The sequence below is a fragment of the Macaca thibetana genome, chromosome 1 (genome assembly GCF_024542745.1).
Source record: "Macaca thibetana thibetana isolate TM-01 chromosome 1, ASM2454274v1, whole genome shotgun sequence".
NCBI lineage: Eukaryota > Metazoa > Chordata > Mammalia > Primates > Cercopithecidae > Macaca > Macaca thibetana.
The window spans coordinates 38041365-38066257 of record NC_065578.1 but is presented as its reverse complement, the minus strand read 5'-3'; the positions used below and the strand labels follow the sequence as shown (position 1 = coordinate 38066257).

Genomic DNA, 24893 nt, shown 5'->3' with positions numbered 1-24893 from the left:
TACGTCACAAGCGAGGTAATATTGCTGTCTACTCCCCGCTTCCCCACCTTTACCTTTTCTTTGCCTGATCTGCATATCCATTGCTTCACGGGTGTTTTTATGCTGAAAAAAAGGAGGCCTTCATGCATAGAGAGGCAAGCCAAGGCTATCACTGTTTTCCGTTTCATGGATCCCCGTTGCCCCGACACCCAGTGGAATAGGACTAGGTATTCTTCCCAACATAGCTTTGCTCCCAGTGTAACAAAGCGGGGCTGGAAGTCCTAATGCAAGGCCCTCAGTCCCACCCCTCTGAACAAGCCTCAGCTGCACAGGGTGTCTGTAAGGTTGTAGGCAGAGCCGTCTATAGGATCCCTGGGTCTGCATTCACGGGATTTCTGTCCTTGACCTGTAAGGTTCTCTCATGTTTACACACCTCTTAGTCATAACCTGAGAAAAGCTCTCACAGTACCCTTCTACAGATAGGCCATCTATAATGTAGCACATTGGGAACTTTATTGAGGTCTGTATCCTGGTACCACTGCCACACAGATTTGAATAAGCTGGGTAGCACATTTGGGGAAGACGGTCTTTGGAAAGTCTCCCTGCTCCTAACCTGGTAATTCGGCTGTAGGACAGACACAACAGAGCAGAGAAGCAAAGTAATGTGAAAAACAAACGGGTCCTAAGGGCTGGAATATAATGGAAACCAGAGCGATTGTCTAAGTGACATCTAAGACTGTGCCATTTGGGGGTGTAGGAACTATCAAGTTGAACAGGTGAAACAATCAGGAATCACTGAGGCAAAATGAATCGGGGAGAGACTGTGCCAGGCTCATGGTGGAAGGGGCAACTTGATTTTGGTAAATATCCCATCCCTAGAACAACTAACTCCTCTCATTTTGATTTATAGAGCTGCCTCTTAACTTTAACTAGACTTTCCAAGTAGTATGATTACATGAAGAAAACAAACTAGTATGGCCAAAGGACCAGTCTACCTGACATATATTCTCATCATAAATTAACACACTGGAGTCTGGTTTTATAGACTAACATAGCTTTATTAGTGAGTCAGCATTCCTGAACACAGATGAGGGTAATTACACTACCTGGAGGGAACCTGCCAGAGCAGCTGAATAACCTTCCCCAGGAAGCACCCTGCTCTTTCTCTGTCCAGACCCAAAGAACACTTGCCAAAGAGTCCTCTGCCCACTAGATTGTGAGCTTCTCTACGATGAGGACTGCTGAATCACTGATTTTGGTTGCAGAGAGACAGCCTACAGAAGGTTTAAATTTATTTCATCTGGGAGTTAACAGTAAAGAGTTTCAGTAGAATACTGAAAACTGGGGAAGAGGAAGAGTAGCCACATAATTCATTAGTTACTATTTTTTTTTTAAATTCTCCAATTTAGAACTTTTAATTAAAAAGTAAACTTTAATGTCGAAAATGCAAACTTGGAGAGGGCAGAAAGATCACACACAAGGCTGTCACTTCACACTTGGAGGGTTGCACAGCAGCTGGGCAGAGGCGCTCCTCACTTCCCAGATGGGGTGGCAGTTGGGCAGAGGCGCTCCTCACTTCACTTCCCAGACGGGGCGGCGGCCGGGCAGAGTCGCTCCTCACTTCCCAGACTTTGCGGCAGTGGGACTCCATTGCTGGACATGTGACTTGGGTTTAAACCTCTCCCTTCTGCCCTCATCTGGAGATGCTGACAGCCTGGGAGCTCCCACCTTTGGCACTGGATGGAGACTGAAGCCTGGCAAGGCCCTGCCCTCAGCAGGAACTCCCCCGGGCCCCGCTCTGTGACCCTGAGCGCAGGCCAGGATTTTTCCTTTACCTTCTCAAGCCACTTTGGGCCTGCCTGGCTCTCTCAGAGCCCTGTTAAGTAGGTGACAACCCTGTTCCCAGTGTTTTGTTTTTTGAGACAGAGTCTCACTCTGTCACCAGGCTGAAGTACGGTGGCGTTCTCTCTGCTCACCGCGATCTCCACCTGCTGGATTCAAGCGATTCTCCTGCCTCAGCCTCCCAAGTAGCTGGGACTACAGGTGCCCACCACCAAGTCCGGCAAGTTTTTGTATTTTTAGTAGAGACAGGGTTTCACCGTGTTGACCACGATGGTCTCAATCTCTTGACCTCGTGATCCACCCGCCTCAACCTCCCAAAGTGCTGGGATTACAGGCGTGAGCCACCACGCCACGCCCCCACTGTTTTATTTAAATCGAATTTTAAGTAGACACGGGGTATCATGACATTGCCCAGGCTGGTCTCGAACTCCTGACCTCAGGTGATCCACTCGCCTCGGCCTCCCAGTGCTAGGATTACAGGCATGAGCCACCATGCCCAGACCCCGGTTCCCACCTTCTCAGTGTATATGCTGTCATCACATTCCACCCCAACCAAACCTTGGGTGGGCAGCCTCTGCAGGGGACTACTCACAACTGGCCCGTAGTCACGGTTCCCTGCAGAGTCCTTGCAGGTGGTCCGGATGTGCCCACTGGCCCTGCCCCAGTGTCTTCCCTGCCCCTGGCCTGCTCTGCCTGATGTTCGCTGTATGCTTGGCTCTGCTGACTCTGGGGGGCCTCTGTCACACACCGAGCCAGCCTCATCAGCTGTCTCGGTAGTTGGTGTTCAGGGACAGGATAAGGGGATCCAGCCCTTCCTAAGGTGTACCTGGGCTTCGACTCAGAATAGACATGCAGAACAAAGAGACTGAGCTGTGAAGTCACGCACTATTTAAAAGACGTAATAGATATTAATAACATATTAATAGATACATATACTACATATATATATAATAATATTAACATATTAGTAGATATAATAGGTCAAGGCCGGGCACGGTGGCTCATGCCTGTAATCCCTGTACTTTGGGAGGCCAAGGCGGGTAGATCACTTGAGGTCAAGAGTTCCAGACCAGCTTGGCTAACATGGAGAACCCCCGTCTCTGCTAAAAATACAAATTAGCTGGGTGTGGTGGCATAATCCCAGCTATCTGGGAGGCTGAGGCAGGAGAATCGCTTGAACCTGGGAGGCAGAGGTTGCAGTGAGCTGAGACCGTGCCACTGCCTCCAGCCTGGAGTTTTTTCTTGAAACTCCATCTCAAGAAAAAAAAAAAAATTATGGGTTGAGTCAATGCTAGGGACAGAGTTTGAGAGGAAAAAGTTGTTGTTGTTGTTGTTTTTTAAGAAGCAGGGTCTCGCTCTGTCGTCTCGGCTGGACTGCATGGCGAAATCATAGTTCACCATAACCTTGAACTCCTGGACTCAAACAATTGAGAGGAAAATTTTAAAGTAGTGCATGTAAAAGCTAATTAATGCCTTTAAATAGGTAGGTTTAAGAGAATCTATGTCACCCCACTCCCCTCCGCTGTTAAAGGAACCAGCAGCAGCTATGGAATTGGGCTGGATTAAGTAAAGTTAGGGGGAAAGACAAGCCAAAGCAAAATAAAAAGGATCTTTGAAGGTGTGTCTAAGGAGACAGGGAAGATGAGACTAGAAAGATTCAAGAGCCACATTCCTCTTTTTTTTTTTTTTTGAGACAGAGTTTTGCTCTTGTTGCCCAGGCTGGAGTGCAATGGCGTGATCTCGGCTCACTGCAACCTCTGCCTCCCAGGTTCAAGCGATTCTCCTGCCTCAGTCTCCCGAGTAACTGGGATTACAGCCATGCACCATCATGCCCGGCTAGTTTTGTATTTTTAGTAAAGACGGGGTTTCTCCATGTTGGTCAGGCTGGTCTCGAACTCCTGACCTCAGGTGATCTGCCCACCTTGACCTCCCAAAGTGCTGGGATTACAGGCATGAGCCACTGTGCCCGGCCCAAGAGCCACGTTCCTCTTAGGTGAAGCTACAGCCATGGCTAATCATCCTTTGTAATAAATATATAAGCCTCATAACTTCTGACTGGACACACACACATACAAAAAAAGGCTCTTAGTGGCTGTCTTAGTCTGGTATTTGCCCTTCTGTCTTGCACCTAGCCCTGAATTCATTTTCCCAAAACCCTTCAGATTTCCACAGGATAAGGGCCAAACTCGTATTAGTCAAAGCCCTCTATTATCTAGCCCCTACTACCTAGCTCCAGACTTTTCCTGGGATGCACAACAGTTTTGTACTCTGGCTAAGAACGTCCTCTCTGCATACCACCATTCATTCTTTGAACCTTGTTTCAACCCTACCTCCTCCAATGAAGCTTTCCCTGATCAGAACCGCCCTCTCCTCAGTCTACTACCTGTACCAGTCACACAACACTTGCCAACTTTTACCTTGCCTGCTTATTATCTCTTGCTAGACTGAGTCCTTTCTCACTAGATTCAGTTGACTATTGATGTTAAACTCTAAATTGGGTACCAAGGTTGTAACACAGAAAGGCTAGGGCCATTTATAGAACTTGTCAGGCTTTAAAAACTCAAATATCATTCCTCCATAAATAAAGAACACAGAAGACAGCAGTAATATTTGCTGAATGATTAACACTCAAAGCCAAATAAACATGTCTTTTCCTTACGTTTAACTAACAAGAAGGCATGTTGTGTAGCAAGGCAGGTTAATAGCCTTCATCAACTAATCAAAGCTCTGATGAGACAAGAAATACATAGGTACTTTCACTCCTAGAAATGGAGCATTAGAAAATCTGGATCCACCTGGGGCACATGACCTCTTGAAGGCTGTGCCATGGGCGATGGTCACCCTAAATTTAAAAAAAGAAAATATGGGCCGGGCGCGGTGGCTCAAGCCTGTAATCCCAGCACTTTGGGAGGCCGAGACGGGCGGATCACGAGGTCAGGAGATCCAGACCATCCTGGCTGACACGGTGAAACCCCGTCTCTACTAAAAAAAATACAAAAACTTAGCCGGGCGAGGTGGCGGGCGCCTGTAGTCCCAGCTACTCGGGAGGCTGAGGCAGGAGAATGGCGTAAACCCGGGAGGCGGAGCTTGCAGTGAGCTGAGATCCGGCCAGTGCACTCCAGCCTGGGTGACAGAGAGAGACTCCGTCTCAAAAAAAAAAAAAAAAAAAAAAAAAAAAAAAGAAAATATGGGAGATCATACCTGTAATCTCAGCTCTTTGGGAGGCCGAGGGTGGGGGGATCGCTTGAGCTGCAGTGAGCTATGACTGCACCACTGCACTCCAACATGGGCAACAGAGCGAGACCATCTCTAAAAAATAAATTGAAGAACCTACTGACAAAGCCAACTAAAAAGCAATGAAAATGGCTGGGCGCAGTGGCTCACACCTGTAATCCCAGCACTTTGGGGAAGCCAAGGCAGGTGGATCACCTGAGGTCATGAGTTCGAGACCAGCCTGGCCAACATGGTGAACCCACGTCTCTACTAAAAAATACAAAAATTAGCCAGGCATGGTGGCAGATGCCTGTAATCCCAGCTATTTGGGGAGGCTGAGGCAGGAGAATCAATTGAACTGGGGAGGCGGAGTTTGCAATGAGCAGAGATCATGCCACTGCACTCCAGTCTGGGCGACAGCAGCAAAACTCCACCTCAAAAAATAAGCAGTTAAAAAAAAATTATATGTATATAGTTTTTTGAGACAGAGTCTTACTCTGGCACCCAAGCTGGATTGCTATGGCACAATCATGGCTCACAGCAGCTTAAACCTCCCAGGCTCGTGATTCTTCCACCTCAGCCTCCAAAGAAGCTGACACCACAGGTGTGTGCCACCATACCTGGCTAATTTTTTTAGTTTATTTTTTGCAGAGACAGGTTCTCTTTAAGTTGCCCCGGCTGGTCTCAAATGATCCTCCCACCTCAGCCTCCCAAAGTGCTGGGATTACAGGCATGAGCCACCACGCCCAGCCCGTCATTCTCTTAAAAGCATCAAAAAGCTAACCAGGTAATAAGGAATAACTGAACCAAAGTCTAAGCGAGGAGAAAACAGAGCTGGGCCTAGCAGTCAGAGCTGCTTTTTCCTTTAAGGCATTTGCCAATCTGTAAGTTCTTGGACGCCTGAGCTGCGCTTTTAGAAGTCTTTCAGCAGCCTTGAGGACTGCACAAAAGTCAAAACCTAAGGCTAGATAATGGTGGGAATTCTCCCCACAGACACCTTAATTTGGGATCCCAAAGAATTACACCTTTAAGATAAAGGTGAATAGAAAGTAAACCATTTCTTGGCCAGGCGTGGTGGCTTACACCTATAATCTTAGTATTTTGGGAGGCCAAGGTGAGCACGTGATCTGATGCCAGGAGTTCAAGACCAGCCTGGCCAACATGGTGAAACCCTGTCTCTACCAAAAACACAAAATTAGCTGTGCTTGGTGGTATGTGCCTGTACTACTAGCTATTCAGGAGGCCGAGGCAGGGGAATCCCTTGAACCCGGGAGGCGGAGATTGTAGTGAACCGAGATCGTGCCACTGCACTCCAGCCTGGGTGACAGAGCGAGACTCTGTCTCAAAAACCACCACCACCACAAACAAAAAAAGTAAACCAGTTCTCAAGTGGATTTGCCACCAGGTTATATTTCATCTGGATGACTTGAGGTACTTTCAGTCTTCTGAAACCTGCATCAGATGATTTGGTAGTATTCCCAGCCACAGGAAACATAAATCCTTCTTAGAGGTAGATACCCTCACTCTTGTCCTGTTTACTCCTGCAAATATTTTTTTTTTTTTTTTTTTTTTTTTTTGAGACAGAGTTTTGCTCGTTGCCTAGGCTGGAGTGCAATGGTACGCGATCATGGATCACTGCAATCTCAGCCTCCTGGGTTCAAGTGATTCTCCCAGCTCAGCCTCCCTAGTTGCTGGGATTACAGGCACCCGCTACCACGCCCGGCTAATTTTTTGTATTTTTAGTAGAGATGAGGTTTCATTATATAGGCCAGGCTGGTCTCAAACTTCTGACCTTGTGATCCGCCCGCCTCGGCCTCCAAAAGTGCTGGGATTACAGGCGTGAGCTAGCGCACACAGCCTAAGCCACCATGCCCAGCCATAATTTTTCAAATATACTGTCCAGCTCACAGATAACCAGGCACAAAATGAGGTATACTATGAAGGGCGTGGTGGCTCATGCTTGTAATCCCAGCACTTTCAGAGGCTGAGGCAGGCGAATCACGAGGTCAGAAGTTCGAGACCAGTCTAGTCAATATGATGAAACCCCGTCTCTATTGAAAAATACAAAAATTAGCCAGGTGTGGTGGCAGGCACCTGTAATCCAAGCTATTCAAGAGACTGAGGCAGAAGAATCGCTTGAACCTGGGAGGCGGAGGATGCAGTAAGCCAAGATGGCGCCACTGCACTCCAGCCTGGGCGACAGACTGAAACTGTCTCAAAAAAGAAAAAAAAAAAAAAAAAAAGGAGATATTAGATATAGCAGTAAACAAAGACCCATGAAGACCAGAACTTTAAATTCTCAAAATACCACACCTTCAGTACAAGAAAGTGCTACTTACTTGAAAGTATGGTTTGGTGGCCAGGTGCGGTGGCTCACACCTGTAATCCCAGCACTTTGGGAGGCTAAGACGGGTAGATCACAAGGTGAGGAGTTCGAGACCCACCCGACCAACATGGTGAAACCCTGTCTCTACTAAAAACACAAAATTAGCTGGGCGTGGTGGTGCATGCCTGTAATCCCAGTTACTCAGAAGGCTGAGGCAGGAGAATTGCTTGAACCCGGGAGACAGAAGTTGCTGTGAGCCAAGATCGCACCAATGCACTCCAGCCTGGGAAACAAGAATGAAACTCCATCTCAAAAAAAAAGAAGAAAAAAAAGGTGTGGTTTAGGGTGGGTAAATGTACGCTTTTTTCCAAGTGTCCAACCTCATCCAGTTTAACTGTAGCTCTGGAAGACTACAGCACTCCCTCAATCTGTTTTTAACAAAGGACTCCAGAGTAGCAGAGAAGTTTCTGTTCTTTTTTAATAGCCCATGGGCACTATTAAACTCTGTTTCTTAAGAACAGTATTTTACAAACAATCTTTAGAGCTGTGCTATCTTCTATTAAACAAAATTCACACCCATTTTTGTACCTAAAATTCCAAAATTAAAAATGCTTGAAATAAAATTGGTCATTTCAAATCTTTTCCCCTCCCCAAATAGTATTGCTCCCTGTCCCCATCCTTGAGAATCAGTGCTCCAAACAGTTGTTCAGTAGCTTTTTCTGTAACATACTTACTTTGGCAATCAGTTTTTATTTCTTAGCAAAAAGGATATTTTCATCACACCTCAACTTAAGGTGTAACATAATTAAGAATGACATATTAGGGGAAGTGTTCACCAACTCATGATGCAACAAGGATTATAAATGAAGTAACTTTGCCTTGTTTGTTGCTTTTTCTTTTTTTAAAATTGAGACAAAATTTTGCTCGTTGCCCAGGCGGGTGTGCAATGGTACGATCTTGGCTCACTTCAACTTCCACCTCCCAGGTTCAAGCAATTCTCCTGCCTCAGCCTTCCTAGTAGCTGGGATTACTAATAGGTATGCACCACCACGCCTGGCTAATTTTCCATTTTTAGTAGAGATGGGATTTCTCCATGTTGGCCAGGCTGGTCTTGAACTCCCATCCTCAAGTAATCTGCCCACCTTGGCCTCCCAAAGTGCTGGGATTACAGGCGTGAGCCACTGTGCCCAGCCTGTGTGCTTTCTTCCAAATGTTTCTTCATGCTGTAGTGCAAAGGCCAGCACACTTTTCTGTAAAAGGACATAGAGTAAGTATTTTCAGCTCTGTGGCCCACGCTTCGGTCTTTGTAGCACCTACTCAAGTCTGGAGTTGCAGTGTGAAAGCTGCCACAGAGAAATGAATAGGTGCAGCAGTGTTTCTACAAAACTTTACAAAAATAGGCCAGTTTTTGTATGACCCTGCTATATTAACATACAAAACATACATAGTGAATACAGATTCACAGGAAGGCATTACCAAATTCAGTTGTCATTCATCTTTTATTTCCTTAACCAAACACTTAAAGGTACAAATTCTAATAAGAAAAAGTGAGATCTTTATGTTAACAAGGAGCTATTCATATTGGAAAGCTGAGAATCACTACTTAGGACACTGAAGTTTGGGTCTCCAGGTCTGACAAAGACTACTATAAAGAAACCTGCTCTAACATTTTAAAGTGCACAGTCTATGTCCTAAGCTGTGCTATAATACTTTCTTTACTTGGATTATTTCTTGCATTTGAAAACAAAACCCAGTATGTACCTACTATAACCTCAATTTTACAGGTAAGGAAGCCATGGTTCAGCAAGTGTATTAACCTGGCAAGGCTGACATAAGCAAATTAGTGGCAGAGAAGAAACTAAACTACAGAGCTACAAACACCCAGTCAGTCCTTTAACTACTACGCTAGCCAACCAATCCTCCATGGTAAGCAGAAGATTCACCAGGTCTGAAAGGTTGGCTTAAATTCTTTTTTTTTTTTTTTTTTTTGTGATAGAGTCTTGCTCTGTTGCCAGGCTGGAGTGCAATGGCACGATCTTGGCTCACCGCAACCTCTGCCTCCTGGTTTCAGGCAATTCTCCCGCCTCAGCCTCCCAAGTAGCTGAGATTACAGGTGCCGCCACCTGCCCGGCTAATTTTTGTATTTTAATAGAGATGGGGTTTCACCATGTTGGTCAGGATGGTCTCGAACTCCTGACCTCAGGTGATCCGCCCACCTCAGCCTTCCAAACTGCCGGGATTACAGGTGTGTGCCACTGCGCTCCACTGGCTTAAATTATTGTACTCCCTGATGGTCTTCCCCTTAGGAAGATCTTAACAATTATCACTGCCTTAGGAGTTCTGATCTTCCTTTTAACTTCTGACCCAAGGATGGACACTTACTCCTTTTTTTCCCCTTACGCTTAAGACTTTATCAAGAGGATAATAACTGGAATTAAAATAGAGAAAAAAATTAACTAGCTCACCAGATATTCTGAAAACACTGGTCCTGAGAGACCCTTACAGGTTTTTGTAGGTTGATGTCTTCCTTGGTCTATAACTTCCATGTGACAAAGACATTTCTCTACCTAGGAATGCCCTTAAATTCAAGCTCTGGAAATCAAGGTCTAGAGAAAAATTACTTCATTCACCAGTCTAAGATCCACCTTCCAGGCCCCCATTTTCTGTCCCAGGAATTCTTTTCTCTAGATTATAAACACTAAACAAACATGTGTGGTCTATTTAGAGCGGATCCCAAAGCCCAGCCCTGGCGGTTTGGTCTTACCTTGTGGCCTCAGAGGGCAACCTTATCATTATACGATAGCCTAACAACAACGGGTATAGTGAGAGGGTGGGGTGAGCAGGTGTCATTTTCCTTAGAGAAACCTACTCTACTTCCCAGCCAGGAGTCACTTAGTTGGAATGGGGGCTGACACTTTATAGTTAAGTGAGCACATCACACTGATCTCCAGTAAGACTTCATTGGGCAGCATTCCCCATTACTGGTCCAGCCTCCACAGCTTTTGATGGCCCCCACAGCTGCTCTTTCCTTATTTTGGTGTGACTTAACCACTGCAGAGTCATTCCCATTACAGCCACTGCTATGTTCCTCTTTTAGGAACAAGTGACTACCCTGAAAAAAGAAGAGATGAAACAAATCCCCTTCAAATACAAAGTAAAATCATTCTTTAATTACTAAAAAAAAAAATCACTGTTGGGCTTTTTTTTTAAAGGTCCATAAATCTTCAATGCAATGTTTAACTGGGGAAATGGTTATAGCAGCTCTCACATAAGTTATGTGAATTAATAAACATTATCACAGTATTAAGAAAGCAAGGTAAACAAATAGCTTAAGTATTTTATTTGTTTGCAACTAAGCTTGTTAACACTATATAATGAAAATGTACAAAGAATAATGTTGCAGTTTTTGGTTAGATTTAAGTCAAAGACATTCATTAATAAGGAATCTTCGAATGTGAATATTCCAGAAATTTCTCTAAGCCATCTGATCAGAACAACTGTCTCTGAATATTACCTTACTTTGGAAGGTATTGGCATACATTTGAATTAAACTCAGAATTTTTCAAAATAAGCCCTAATTAAAAAAACTATTCTATATTCAAAGTAAAACAATATTAATAGAACTTTCCTTTCCAGAAACAATAAAGGAAACAAGGCATTTTGTAAAATGTGGTCCTGAACAAGTCACAGTAAAAAATAAATGTATACTTAACTTCCACCTCCTCAAAACAGAGGCTACTTTCTGTTCCTCAGCCTTGGAAACAAGGTGAAGAACAGCCTATGTGCGACTTTGGGCAGGGGGTTGCCAAAACAAAGCTGAAGCAGTTGACCATGGACACCTCAAAGGAATTCGGGAGAATCTGACCAAAGGATCCAAATTCTATGGTTTTTTTGAGACGAAGTCTCGTTTTGTCACCCAGGTTGGAGTGCAGTGGGGCGATCTGTGCTAACTGCAACCTCCACCTCCAAGGTTCAAGCGATTCTCCTGCCTCAGCCTCCCAAGCAGCTGGGATTACAGGCGCCTGCCACCACGCCCAGCTTATTTTGTTGTATTTTTAGTAGAGACGAGGTTTCACCGTATTGGCCAGGGTGGTCTCAAACTCCTGACCTCAAGTGATCCGCATGCCTCGACTCCCAAAGTGCTGGGATTATAGGCGTGAGCCACTACGTCCAGCCCAAATTATATTTTTAATAACTAATACAAAGGTGAAGTGGCTCCTCCCAAGTAGCAGTGCTGCCGGGGCCTGGCCCAGGCCTAGCCCTGAGCTCACCTCTCATGCTCCCAAGCAAACCCTGATGCTCCTGCTCCAGGGTAGACCTTTTCCCTTTAGAGGTTCAGTGTCCAGGGAGCTCTATGATTGTGTGAATGAGGTGAGCGCCGACTCCATGTGAGTATTTTAAGGCTTGGAGTCAAAGTATTTTCCTAACATGCCCAGGCAGAGTCCATGTGTCAATGGCCCATCTCCAGTTTGTTCTAATTTCTCACCACGCATCTGTAGATGTAGGACCGCAGACCTTCGCTTTATCATCATAATCACATCTAATGTCCATCCTAACTTACGATTCATGTTCTGTGCCTGGAAACAGTCCCTGTATTTAACAATACCTACACATAAAAACAATCCACTGTTACAACTTATATGGTCACAAAACATTAATGATCTCCTGTAGACCAAGCAAATGTTTTTTTACCATAATTGTCGTGCACCAAATTCACAGCCAGAATCCCCAAGATAAAAAAATTTTTTTTTGCACAATACAAATAATAACTTAAAATACACATACACACATATACACACACTCTCACACGCACTTCTTACAGAACTGTGCTTGGGGAAACTCCATTTGTTGAGTGCCACTGAAGGCATATTTTGCTAAACTGCTGCTCCAGGTATTTTTGTTTGGAAAATCTATCACAGTAGGGCACAGCTGTTTATTGGATGAGCAGAAAAGAAAGATATGCTTGTGGCAACCAGAAAGTTTTACGGTCTTTCAAGTTGTATAAAATGGACCTGCAGAAACGTTTAAGTGTTCTCAGGATGCAAAGTTGGAGCTGAAATGTGATATCAAACCAGTTGCAAAAAGTGTACAGCAGCCATCTCTTGAGGTCAAACCTGGTATCCAGATATGTGACAAAGCTTCAGGACACATCTGTAAATTAGGAATAAAAAACAAAAAGGTAAGAATACTAAAAATTGGAGTGTCATGCTTTAAAAATTTTCACTAATAGTAAACGTGAGAAATAGCATGAACGATGAGTCACCACTTAAAAGATACTAAAAATCAAGAATTTAAGGAACCTGACTCAAATTCAGTTAGATATACAGCTGTTTATATTCTATGCTTTGACTATCTGGTAGTTGCAAATTATTTAGGATAAGAAATCCTGACCACACTTGATAAACTAACTTAAGGAATCAACTTTCATAAATTAACAACTGAAACCATCTTTCTGGAGAAAAGACAGGTAACAAATTGGTGCTTGAGTCAGACTACCTAGATTTTAATCCTAGCTGAACCACTAGCTATATAAACTTGGGCAAATTATTTAACCTCTGTAAGTGCTATCTTCACCGCTAAAATGCAGCTAATAATAGTACTCCCTCATAGGGTCACTGTGAGGATTATATAAGCTTTGGTGTGGATTTAATGCGCTTAGCACACTGGCAGGCACATTTTATTTCACAGGGACTTTTTACTCTCAGGAGTTAAGATTCAGTGTAGAAATTTTGCTCTTGAAACAGAAAATTCAAAGAAAATGTAGCAATACTTACAGCTTGTTGGCCTTGTCCCATACCGTCGCATAATCTGATCATGTGTGAATTTCACAAAAGATTCATATTGTTCTGTGAGAAGACGGTACATACTTATCCTCAGCAACTCTCCCTCAATTTTTAAGAATCAAGTGTCAGGATGACAAATAGCTTCCCAATATGAATTCTCCACCCTTCCTCTTAGAACCCAGAGCCTGCCCTAGCCTTGCTTTCACTCTACTGTTCCTCCCAAATCACACCCAACTCTCCACATCCGTAACTATGACTTCTACTAGGAAGTTTGACTATGTTGACAATACTGCACTCTTCCATAACACCTGTTGAGAGTTTAGTACAGTATCACAACCATCTGTTTACCAGCCAGCTAGCCCAAATGGCCTACTCAATGCCTTTACTGACACACAAAATTATTGCAAGAGCTTGGTTTGTTTCTTTTCAGAAATGCAAATGAAAAATCCCTTCCACTGGGCAAAGTGTAGCACTCCTGTAATGCCAGCACTCTGGGAAGCTGAGGTGGAGTATTTCTTGAGGCCTAGAGCTGGAGACTCCTGGAGCTGGGCTCATAGCAAAACCTTGTCTCTATTTAAAAAACAAAGTCCTGGCCGGGCGCAGTGGCTCACACCTGTAATCCCAGCAGTTTGGGAGGCCAAGGTGGGCGGATCACCTGAGGTTAGGAGTTCCAGACCAGCCTGACCAACATGCAGACACCCCGTCTCCACTAAAAATACAAAAAAATTAGCTAGGCATGGTGGCGCATGTAATCCCAGCTACTCAGGAGGCTGAGGCAGGAGAATTGCTTGAACCTGGGAGGCGGAGGTTGTGGCGAGCCGAGATCGCACCATTGCACTCCAGCCTGGGCAACAACAGCGAAACTCCATCTCAAAAAACAAACAAACAAAACAACAAAGTCCTTCCATATAATGTATAAATGACGTGTTTGCAACTACCAAAGAGTAACTTCAATACCCTCAACTCAATAAACTCCCTTGCATGAAGTCCTACTCTCTTTTTCTAAGTTATTTAACTGGCGTTAATTCTTAACTGAACCCTGTTAAGGACAATGGCATAGTTACTGCCTCGGCCTACCTGCTAGTTTGGTATTGAGGATTTGCTCATACTCCTCCCGAATTTTATCTTCATAGTCTTTTAAGAGACGCTCACATATTATTCCAACTTGTCGGAGGGTAAAGGTGGGCTGGTCCTTCTTCATCCATGAGGAACCTGGTCAAAAGAAAAAGTGAGTATGGGCCAGGTGCGGTGGTTCACACCTATAATCCCAGCACTTTAGGAGGCCAAGGCAGGTGGATAATCTGAGGTGGAGAGTTCGAGACCAGACTGACCAACGTGGAGACACCCTGTCCCTACTAAAAATACAAAATTAGCCAGGCGTGGTGGGGCATGCACATAATCCCAGCTACTCAGGAGGCTGAGCCAGGAGAATTGCTTGAGGTGGAGGTTGCAGTGAGTTGAGATTGTGTCACTGCACTCCAGACTGGGCAACAGTAAAACGCCATCTCAAAAAAAAAAAAAAAAAAAAAAAAAAAGGCCGGGCGCAGTGGCCATGCCTATAATCCCAGCATTTTGGAGGTCGAGATGGGCGGATCACCTGAGGTCAGGAGTTCGAGACCAGCCTGACCAACATGAAGAAACCCCCATCTCTACTAAAAATACCAAAAAATTAGCTGGGCAAGGTGGCGGGCACCTGTAATCCCCGCTACTCGGGAGGCTGAGATAGGAGAATCGCTTGAACCTGAGAGGCAGAGGTTGCAGTGAGCCGAGATCACACCACTGCACTCCAAACTGGGAACAAGAGTGAAACTCTATCTCAAAAAAAAAAAAGAAAAAAAGGTTGTCCTAATCAGGTTCACTGACAGAAGATTTGAATTCAGTACAGAGATAAGTCACAGGGATAAGCTTCTACTAGCCTGGTTCTGGAGCTGGCAAGTGAACAGATCCCACAAGTGGCTTTCTGATCATGATAAAAGCAGCAGCCCTGGCCAGGCATGGTGGCTCTCACCCGTAATTCCAGCACTTTGGAGGCCAAGACAGGTGGATCACTTGAGGTCAGGAGTTTGAGACCAGCCTGGCCAACATGGTGAAACCCCGTGTCTACTAAAAATACAAAAAATAGCCGGGCGTGCTGGTGGGCGCCTGTAGTCCCAGCTACTCAGGAGGCTGAGACAGCAGAATTGCTTGAACCTAGGAGGTGAAGGTTCCAGCGAGCTGAGATCATGCCACTGCACTCCAGCCTGGGCGACAGAGAAATATTCCATCTCAAAAAACAAAAAACAAACAAACAAAAAAAGCGGGGGGGTGGGGGTGGGGGGCAGCCCTGGTGGCAGCCCAGTTCTGAGTTGTTCTTCAAAGCTCAGGCTAAAATCTGTTTCTTTGGCCATTTGTTAGCCTGTAAGCCATTTAACACCCTGGAACAAATAATTTTTTGCTTAAACGAACTAAAGGATATATTTTTTCTCTACAAATAAAATTTAACCAAAACATCTCACTAGTCATTATTTGTAATTGTTTTGTTAACCATAACATATCCTATTACTTTAAAATTATATTACTGAAATCTCAAGAGAATAGTGCTTGTTGTAACCACTGACAGGTTTATCATGTATGTGCAAGAGCAATTAGAAAGGGTGCAGTTCCAGAGCCAGGAACTCTGGATTTAAAAAAATAATAATTTGTTAAGGTAAACGTCACATAACATAGAAGCAATCACTTTAAAGCAAACAAGACAGTGGCATTTAGCATAATCAAAATGTTGCGCTACTACCACCACTTCTAGTTCCAGAACACTTCCATCACTACAAAAACTAAAACCCCTTACCCATCAAGCAGTATCTCATTCTCCCCTAACCCTAATTCCGGCCAAACCCCAGTTCATATTTTGTAAGGAGACAATTTTTAATCAAGGTAACTTTTAACCTTTAGAACTGTTAAGTAGAATACTTTGTGAGGAAATAGACTCTTCTGCTGTTAAAGGAGACAGATTTCACCACTACTGGAGATGGTCAAACACTGGGCTGTTGAACCCCAACAAGAGGCAATATGGCAGGCAAAACTGAGTCACTACATGACCATAAAGATCGTCTCCAACCTTGAGATTCTATTTTTTAGCACATCCTCTTTGACCACTTGTCAATAATGAGCAGTCCCTGTTGAACAGAGCTTTTTGCAATTATGGAAATATCTTGTAATTGTATGTACAATACAACAACCATATGTGGCTACCAAAGTACCTGAAATGTGACTACTGAAAAAAAAAAAACTTTTTCTTTTTTTGAGACAGAGACTCACTCTGTCACCCAGACTGTAGTACAGTGGTATGACCTCAGCTCACTGTAACCTCAGCCTCCTGAATAGCTGGGATTACAGGTGCGAGCCACCATGCCTGGCTAATTTTTTTGTATTTTTAGTAGAGACGAGGTTTTGCCATGTTGGCCAGGCTGGTCTTGAACTCTTGCCCTCAGGAGATCCGCCTGCCTCAGTCTCCCAAAGTGCTAGGATTACACGCATGAGCCACCTCGCCCAGCCAAAATTTTATCTAATTTTAATTAGTTTAAAATTAAATAGCCCATATGTGGCTATTTATTACATACTGGCTACAACATTACACATTGCAGTTATACAGGAAGATAGTCTTGTATTGATTGGGTGGATGGAAGCACATCAAATCAATGTGAGGTTTCTTCCAATTTCATGACTGTATAGTTTTAAAAACATCTTTAAGTATTAATATACCCACTTTAGCAACTGTATTACATTAGAGGAGGCCAATTCTGGATTCATCATTATAAGCACCATTTACAAACCCTTACGTGGATTTTGCAGATCAAAGCGGGCTTACCTGGAGAGCTAGGTGCTGTGAGTGCTGAGGAGTGAGGTTGACTTTCCGAAGCACAAGCTTCACTCTGATTAAGAACAACTTCTAAATGTCTCCACCTCTGATAACGACTATATTCTTGTTTTATGTTCTGAAAAATTTGCTCTAACAAAAAAGAAACAAACTTGAGCTTTCACTTTATTGTCTCGTTTCTTCAAACTTTCTTCAGAAGTGGGAAGAGACAAAGATCTTCTGACTAGACTTCAGATACTCCCTTTGGCATGTAGGTCTCAATCTTTCCCTCTCCCCACATAAACAAGCAAAATGTTGATACTGTACAAAGCACTCCCCAGTGTCTTCAAAGACAGTATGTTCTTATTGCCACTATTTCAACAATGCATAAAAGAACAGCTACTTTGGCATAAACCAGCCAGAGTTCCCTTTACTCGTTCTCCTATGGCAATGAACACAAGATGTGCAATTAGCTGGATGGTTAACTAGTACAATCTACAGTAAAAGAAACCTCTGTTTACCTAACAGGGACTATTTTTTAATCTCCTTTAAATTTTACAATTTCACAAACTAGGGTATTAAGGGGTGAGTCTCATACTGCCCAAGGCCTTCTAACAAGGAAGCTCTTGTCCCGTATGGGACTTTAAAAAAGCATCTTTGGAACCGGAAGTGGTGGCTCCAAAGCTGGGTGTAATCCCAGCTACTCTGCAGGCTGAGGGGGGAGGATCCCTTGAGCCCAGGAGACTAGCCTGAACAACACAGCAAAATCTCATCTCAACAAAAAACCACAGGGGAGCCTGGATGCTTTATCTAAAAAACAAATCAAAACAAACTTTGGGAAAGAGGGCAGCAGAAACCATTATGTTTGCAGTGTGGACACTGACCAAGGAAATAACTGAGATTTAACGTCTAGAAGTGATGGCCAGGGCTTAGAAAATAATTTTCTGATCCTAAGAGGCAACGCAGTGTGTGGGGAGATTCTAAGTCAAGGTAATCACAAAGCAAATTTGCTAACACTATTAAAGGGAGCCCAGGAAACACAAATTACTAACTACCTTGAAATACACTCCTAGAAACAACAAAGAATCTGAAAGGATGTGGTTTTCAAGTTCTTTGTTTGTACCTACTAATTTAAAAAAAAAAGATAACTGTACCCATCTCAAACAACTCAAATTATTCTAGTGTATACTTTGCTATATAACCACCTTTTTTTTTAAAGGAGGTATTAACAATGCCACTTTGCTTCTTACTAGCTGTGTGACTATAACCTTGAGAAGTTATTCAAGATCTTTACTTCTTCAATATAAACATCAAATACCTACCTGATAAGGTGATAAAAATAAAAACCAAAGATAACAATAATGTCATAACAAGTGACAGTACAGTCCAGGAACTGACATGAATTCAAGTGGTTCCACACATAGTCAAACTCCCTAAATACTGGAATAATGTTCAGCCTAAATACTGGAATTGTTCAGCCTAAATACTGGAACAATGTAGGAGATGCTTTAAGAGTGCTATGGGCCGGCTGGGTATGGTGGCTCACGCCTGTAATCCCAGCACTTTGGGAGGCTGAGGCAGGCAGATCACGAGGTCATGAGATCAACACTATCTTGGCTAACATGGTAAAACACTGTCTCTACTAAAAATACAAAAAATTAGCCGGGCGTGGTGGCGGGTGCCTGTAGTCCCAGCTACTCGGGAAGCTGAGGCAGGAGAATTACTTGAACCCGGGAGGCGGAGGTTACATCGAGCTGAGATTGCGCCACTGCACTCCACCCTGAGAAACACAATGAGACTCTGTCTCAAAAAACAAACAAACAAACAAACAAACAAAAAGAGTGCCATGGGCCAGGCACAGTGGCTCAAGCCTGCAATCCAGCACTTTGGAAGGCCTAGATGGGAGGATCACTTGAGGCCAGCCTGGGCAACATAACAAGACCCAGTATAAAAAAAAAAAAAAAAAAAAAAAAAAGGCTGCGCATGGTGGCTCACGCCTGTAATCCCAGCCCTTTGGGAGGCCTAGGCAGGCGGATCACCTAAGATCAGGAGTTAGAGACCAGCCTGGCCAACATGGCAAAATTGTCTCTACTAAAAACACAAAAATTAGCTGGGCATGGTGGCATGCACCTGTAATCCCAGCTACTTGGGAGGCTGAGACAGGAGAATTGCTTCAACCCGGGAGGCGGAGGTTGCAGCGAGCTGAGATCACGCCTTTGGACTCCAGTCTGGATGACAGAGTAAGACTCTGCCTCAAAAAAAAAAAAAAAAAGGAAGAGGAAGACAGTGCTATGAAGCTCATATTTTAGACCCCTGAATTTATTAAGTTTTCACTTCATTTTATTTTTTGAGAGAGTCTTACTCTGTTGTCCAGGCTGTAGTGCAAATAGCACAATCTCAGCTCACTGCAACCTCTACCTCCCAGGTTCAAGTGATTCTCCTGCCTCAGCCTCCAGAGTAGTTGAGATTACAGGCACCCGCCACCATACCCAGCTAAATTTTTGTATTTTTAGTAGAGACAGGGTTTCGCCATGTTGGCCAGACTGGTCTCAAACTCCTGATCTCAGCTGATCCACCCGCCTCAGCCTCCCAAAGTGCTGGGAATACAGGCGAGAGCCACCGCTGCCCCACTTCATTTTAAAATGTCTTATTCCTCAAGCCAGAGCCAATACAAGGATAAGAACTAGAAATACTTGAAACAAGAAAGGACAAGTAAGAGGAAAATGCTCAAGAGAACAGAAGGTCTTTGATAAACCTCTGCCTCCTGTATGGCAATGTTAACAAATGGAAAGATACTATTTTGAGGGTGGTAGGACTAAGAAGTCCAGAAATCTAAACACGGTATCCATGGGAAAAAAATAAGAAAGTAGACATGATTTTCTTCTGAAGAAGGCCATATAAAACACAAAATTTTTTTTAAAAAGAAAAACCCAAATTTCATTTTAACAGTGGATAATTTTAATCCTTGCCTCCATTACTTGAAATGGTGCTGCCAGATTCTTTCAGATCTAAGCCCCTCCTCCACACTCTACAGTGTTCCTACCTGCTGCAAACCAAAAATCAAACTCTTGAACATGGCAGTCAACACTTTCCAAGATCTGGCCTCAATTTATTTTCCTGGTTCCATCTGGATTCCACTACAATTCATTCACATTATTCTTTCCTTAAATTGTGGATTTTTTGGACTTTGCTCTCACAGTTTCCCTGTGCTCGAAATGGGACTATTGCTCAAACTTTATCAAGACTCAGCTAGCTGGGCGCAGTGGCCCACGCCTGTAATCCCAGCACTTTGGGAGCCCGAGGTGGGCAGATCACTTGAGGTCAGGAGTTCGAGACCAGCTTGGCCAACATAGTGAAACCCTGTCTCGATTAAAAATACAAAAATTAGCAGGCTGGGTGCAGTGGCTCATGCCTGTAACCCCAGGACTTTGGGAGGCTGAGGCGGGCAGATCACCTGAGGTCAGGTGTTTGAGACCAGCCTGACCAATATGATGAAACCCCATTTCTATTAAAAATACAAAAATTAGCTGGGCATGGTGGTATGCACCTCTAATCCCAGCGATTTGGGAGGTTGAGGCAGAAGAATCGCTTGAACCTGGGAGGTAGAGGTTGCAGTGAGCTGAGATCACACTACTGCACTCCAGTCTGGGAAACAAGAATGAAATGCCGGCCGGGCGCGGTGGCTCAAGCCTGTAATCCCAGCACTTTGGGAGGCCGAGACGGGCGGATCACGAGGTTAGGAGATCGAGACCATCCTGGCTAACACGGTGAAACCCCGTCTCTACTAAAAAATACAAAAAACTAGCCGGGCGCGGTGGCGGGCGCCTGTAGTCCCAGCTACTCGGGAGGCTGAGGCAGGAGAATGGCGTAAACCCGGGAGGCGGAGCTTGCAGTGAGCTGAGATCCGGCCACTGCACTCCAGCCTGGGGGGCGGCAGAGCGAGACTCCGTCTCAAAAAAAAAAAAAAAAAAAAAAAAAAAAGAATGAAATGCCATCTCAAAAAAAAAAAAAAATTAGCCAAGCGTGGTGACGCATGCCTGTAATCCCAGCTACTGGGGAGGCTGAGGCAGGAGAATCGCTTTAACACGGGCGACGGGGGTGGCAGTGAGCCGAGATTGCGCCACTACACTCCAGCCTGGGTAACAGAGCCTGGGCAACAGAGTGACTCTGTCTCAAAAAAAAAAAAAAAAAAAAAAAAAAAAGACTCAGCTAAAACGCTACTGTGGTCAGCAACCCCTTCCTCCATGCCTGGAATCCACCTACCACTCAATAAAGATTTAAGCAATAAAAGCCTTAGTTCTACAGGATCTTTCCACAAAAAGTACCATACAGATTGAGCATCCCTCATCCAACATGCCTGAGACAGAAGTTTTGGATTGCGGAATAGTTCCATTATACTTACCAGTTGAACATCCCTTACCCCAAATCAGAAAAACTCCAATGAATAAGTATTTCCTTTAAGTGTCATATTGACACTCAGTTTTTGGAACAGTTCAGACTTTGCAGCATTTTGGATTCCAGAAAAATTACCCAGCTAATTTTTGAGTTGTTTTATTTTTGAGATGGAGTTTAGCTCTTGTTGCCCAGGCTGGAGTGCAATGGCGCCATCTCGGCTCACCACAATCCCCGCCTCCCAGGTTCAAACCAGTCTCCTGCCTCAACCTTCCAAGTAGCTGGGATTACAGGCATGCACCACCACTCCCGGCTAATTTTGTATTTTTAGTAGAGACGGGATTTCTCCATGTTGGTCAGGGTGGTCTCAGACTCCCAACCTCAAGTAATCCGCCTGCCTCTGCCTCCCAAAGTGCTGGGATTACAGGAGTGAGCCACTGTGCCCGGCCTTAGAATTCTTTTGTGGAAACAAGGTCTCACTATGTTGCATAGACTTGTCTCGAACTCCTGGGCTCAAGCAATCCGCCTGCCTTAGCCTCCCAAAGTGCAGGGATTGCAAGTGTGAGCCACCACACCCTGCCCACTTTTTTTTTTTGAGATGGAGTTTTGCTCTTGTTGCCCAAGGCTGGAGTGCAATGGTGTGATCTCCGCTCACAGCAACCTCTGCCTCCCGGGTTCAAAGGATTCTCCTGCCTCAGCTTCCCTAGTAGCTGGGATTACAGGCCCACGCCACCACTCGCCCCACAACAAAAACCACTTTTTTTAAGATGGAGTCTCGCTCTGTCGCCAGGCTGGAGTGCAGTGGCACGAGCTTGGCTCAATGCAACCTCCGCCTCCCGAGTTTGAGTGATCTCTTGCCTCAGCCTCCTGCGTAGCTGGGATGGCGCCAGCCACCACGACCGGCTATTTTTAGTAGAAACGGGGTTTCACCATGTTGGCCAGGATGGTCTCGGTCTCTTGATCTTGTGATCCACCCGCCATGGCCTCCCAAAGTGCTGGGATTACAGGCGTAAGCCACCTCGCCTGGCCCAAAAATCACTTACAAAGCAGCTACTGTAATGTGAACTACAACCGAATTAGTCTAGAGGGTAGTATTGAAAAAATAAAACATTTACATTAAACCCATCACTTTATACTTTTCAAAATATTTTCTGCAACTATCTTGAGGGTTCTTCAACAAAAGATAGGGCAAATATTAACTCCAATTTGCAGAAGTGAGACCCAAAAAGATTATGGACTATCTTTAGGTATCTGCAGGAGCCAAGGAAGAACAAAACATCCCTGCAAGTGGCCATCTGTGGCGCCTGTCTTTGAGGGTTCTTTAAAATGGACTTTTGCAAACATTATCTCATTCTGTACATAAGGTTATACAACAATGAATGGCCAGGGAATTTAAAGTAGAACAGCGTTTTTATGGGCAGGTTAATCAGGTAATGGATAAGAGACGAAGTAATTACTCTTGGGATTAGCAAACAGAAGGGAAAAACATGATAAGGGCACAGAGCGGTGGGTCTGGAGGAAAGAGCAGAGGCACAGTTTGAAAAAAATGCCTAAGAGACTGACTAGGTAAGATATGGTCACAGTGCCTAAGTACTTGGAATTCTAGAATAAAAAAGTGAACTCGAGTTAAGGATATGAAGTCTGGGAGAGCTTTAGCGGGGTGTAGGAATCTTGGTGTGAGGCAGAAGGCCTGCAATTTGCATTGCGGATCGATATGCAGAGGAAGGAGGAAATGAAACCTGAAGGCACTGCTACTGAAAAGGGGTGAAGAAAGGATGATTTTAGGGTGAGCCTAAGGTTTTGCTTAAGCTTGAGGAATAGAAGACGACACAAAGAAACGACTTGCCCTAATCCATTATTGAGACGTCCCCCTCATTTCCGGAAGTCCTTTAAAATCGCAGAATATTAATGCTGAAGCACCCTCCCCTCTACTCCTGCGCTATGAGGTGTCTACTGTAATGCCAGTCCTTCCTTTTCCTTGGACAAAGTGGAATGCATTACTGGAGAGTCCCTGTTAAGGACAGTTACATTCTTGGTTCTGTAGAACCTCCGTACGTCGTAGGATTCTCAAATTCTAGCTAATGATCTACCGATTTCAAGCCATATATGGTGCAAGGCAATAGCCACATAATAAAAGAACGTGGCCAGTCCCTTAGAAATGATCAGGTTGAAATTGGATTCCGTGACTCTTCCGGCGGCCTCTGAGTCCCTAAAGACTTCTGGAAATCATGTCTCCCTACAAGCTACACAGTACAGCGCTAAACAGCACGCACTCGCGCCCCTTCCCGGTAACCCGCCCCCAACCCACCCCCGCCCTCCAGGCCAGGTTCGTGAGCAGAATCCAATTCTCCATGGCCCACTGGATCTGCAGGATGGCTCGGTGTAGACCCGGCCAGCGGAGGCAGGAGGGGCTTCAGCGACAAGGAGGGCCCTGAGCGGCCAGAGGTATTCCCATCTTCCTCTTTGGTGTCCACCCCTCCAGGCTCTCCTGCTCCAGGAAAACCGAAAACCGACCCTGTGGCCCCACAACCCCTCCCGGATGCCTCCCATCCCCGGAAGCAACCAGACCCAGCGGCATCCCAGTTCCCTTTTCTCAAGGCAAAGAAGGGGTCCCTGGGTAAACTGGCCTGGTATTCCCAACCCTCCCCCAACGCCCCCAAAAAAATGCCTGGGCCTGGCTTCCTGCCAAGCCCGCAGCAGCGCAGGTTACCCGGAGTTGGAAGGCGCCGCTCGCTGCCGGGCGGGGCGGGCTGCTGCAGACTCTGCGGTGGGGTCTGCGTCTGAAACGGCGGCGGCGGCGGCTCGGCGTCCGGGGGCCTGAGGCCCGGAGTGGGGCCGGGCAGAGGGGCGCAGCGCCGCCGCTTCGGGGAGCCGGGACTCAGCAGCGCCGCCTCGAACTCCATGGGCCGCTTCAGCGTCGCCCCGCACGCCATGCTGCTGAGGGGCCAGGAACCGGGAGCGGACGCGGCGGTAACTGCGGCCCAAGCTCCGGCTCCTCAGCGGGGCTCGCCAGCCAAGCCGGCTCCAATGGCGCCTCCAGCACCCGGCAGCGGCGCTGGCCCCGCCTTCTGTGACGTCACGGGCGCACGCCATCGCCCGACAGAGGGGGGAAGGCCGGAAGAGGGTGGCTCTGCGAGGCTGGTCAGCGCCGGCCCGGCCCGGGGCACCCCCTGTTGAAGAAATGGAACGGTCTGGGCGGAGAGCGTGGTCACCAAGCAACACCGGGAAGGCCCCCACCCCCACCCCCGCCCCTCCCAGGGTCCCATCCCCCCCCCCGCTTTGGGGCTGTAGCGCCCGGGTGGCCCCTAAGGTTTTCGCACCTGCGCTGCGCGGGCGCGGGGGAGGGGAGAACTTGAAGGGGTCTGGTGAGGGGCCGTGGGGGTCTGGTGACTCCAAAAACAACGTTCTAGGCCGCTCTCGTCCCCATGATAAAAGGGTGATTGTTAAAGGTCATCAAGGGCATTCCGCTGAGTCCTGGGAAGTCTGCACTTAAACAGAAACGATTATTGGAGGATGGGCTTTAGCA

General features: G+C 45.6%; 3 protein-coding genes across 9 annotated transcripts in view; 1 reads left to right on the top strand and 2 right to left on the bottom strand.

Annotated features, from left to right (window-relative positions):
* The window catches only part of NDUFS5 (NADH:ubiquinone oxidoreductase subunit S5), a 1192795-nt gene that overhangs the window by 20490 nt on the left and 1147412 nt on the right, over positions 1–24893 (bottom strand). The window lies entirely within an intron of this gene.
* MYCBP (MYC binding protein) overlaps positions 1–24893 on the top strand; it is a 657065-nt gene that overhangs the window by 495006 nt on the left and 137166 nt on the right. The gene's annotated exons all lie outside the window — the stretch shown is intronic.
* The window catches only part of AKIRIN1 (akirin 1), a 1026732-nt gene continuing 1012516 nt past the window's right edge, over positions 10678–24893 (bottom strand). Inside the window, exons 2-6 of one of the 2 annotated variants that reach the window (XM_050800754.1) lie at positions 24078–24372; positions 16988–17128; positions 14221–14355; positions 13135–13206; positions 10678–12511 (exon numbers count right to left, since the gene is read on the bottom strand). In XM_050800754.1, the coding sequence (XP_050656711.1) occupies positions 12501–12511; positions 13135–13206; positions 14221–14355; positions 16988–17128; positions 24078–24300 (582 nt within the window). In that variant the 5' untranslated portion in view covers positions 24301–24372 and the 3' untranslated portion in view covers positions 10678–12500. Of the gene's footprint in view, positions 12512–13134; positions 13207–14220; positions 14356–16987; positions 17129–24077; positions 24462–24893 lie in introns of those variants that run through there. The other variant, XM_050800743.1, reaches the window with a different exon arrangement.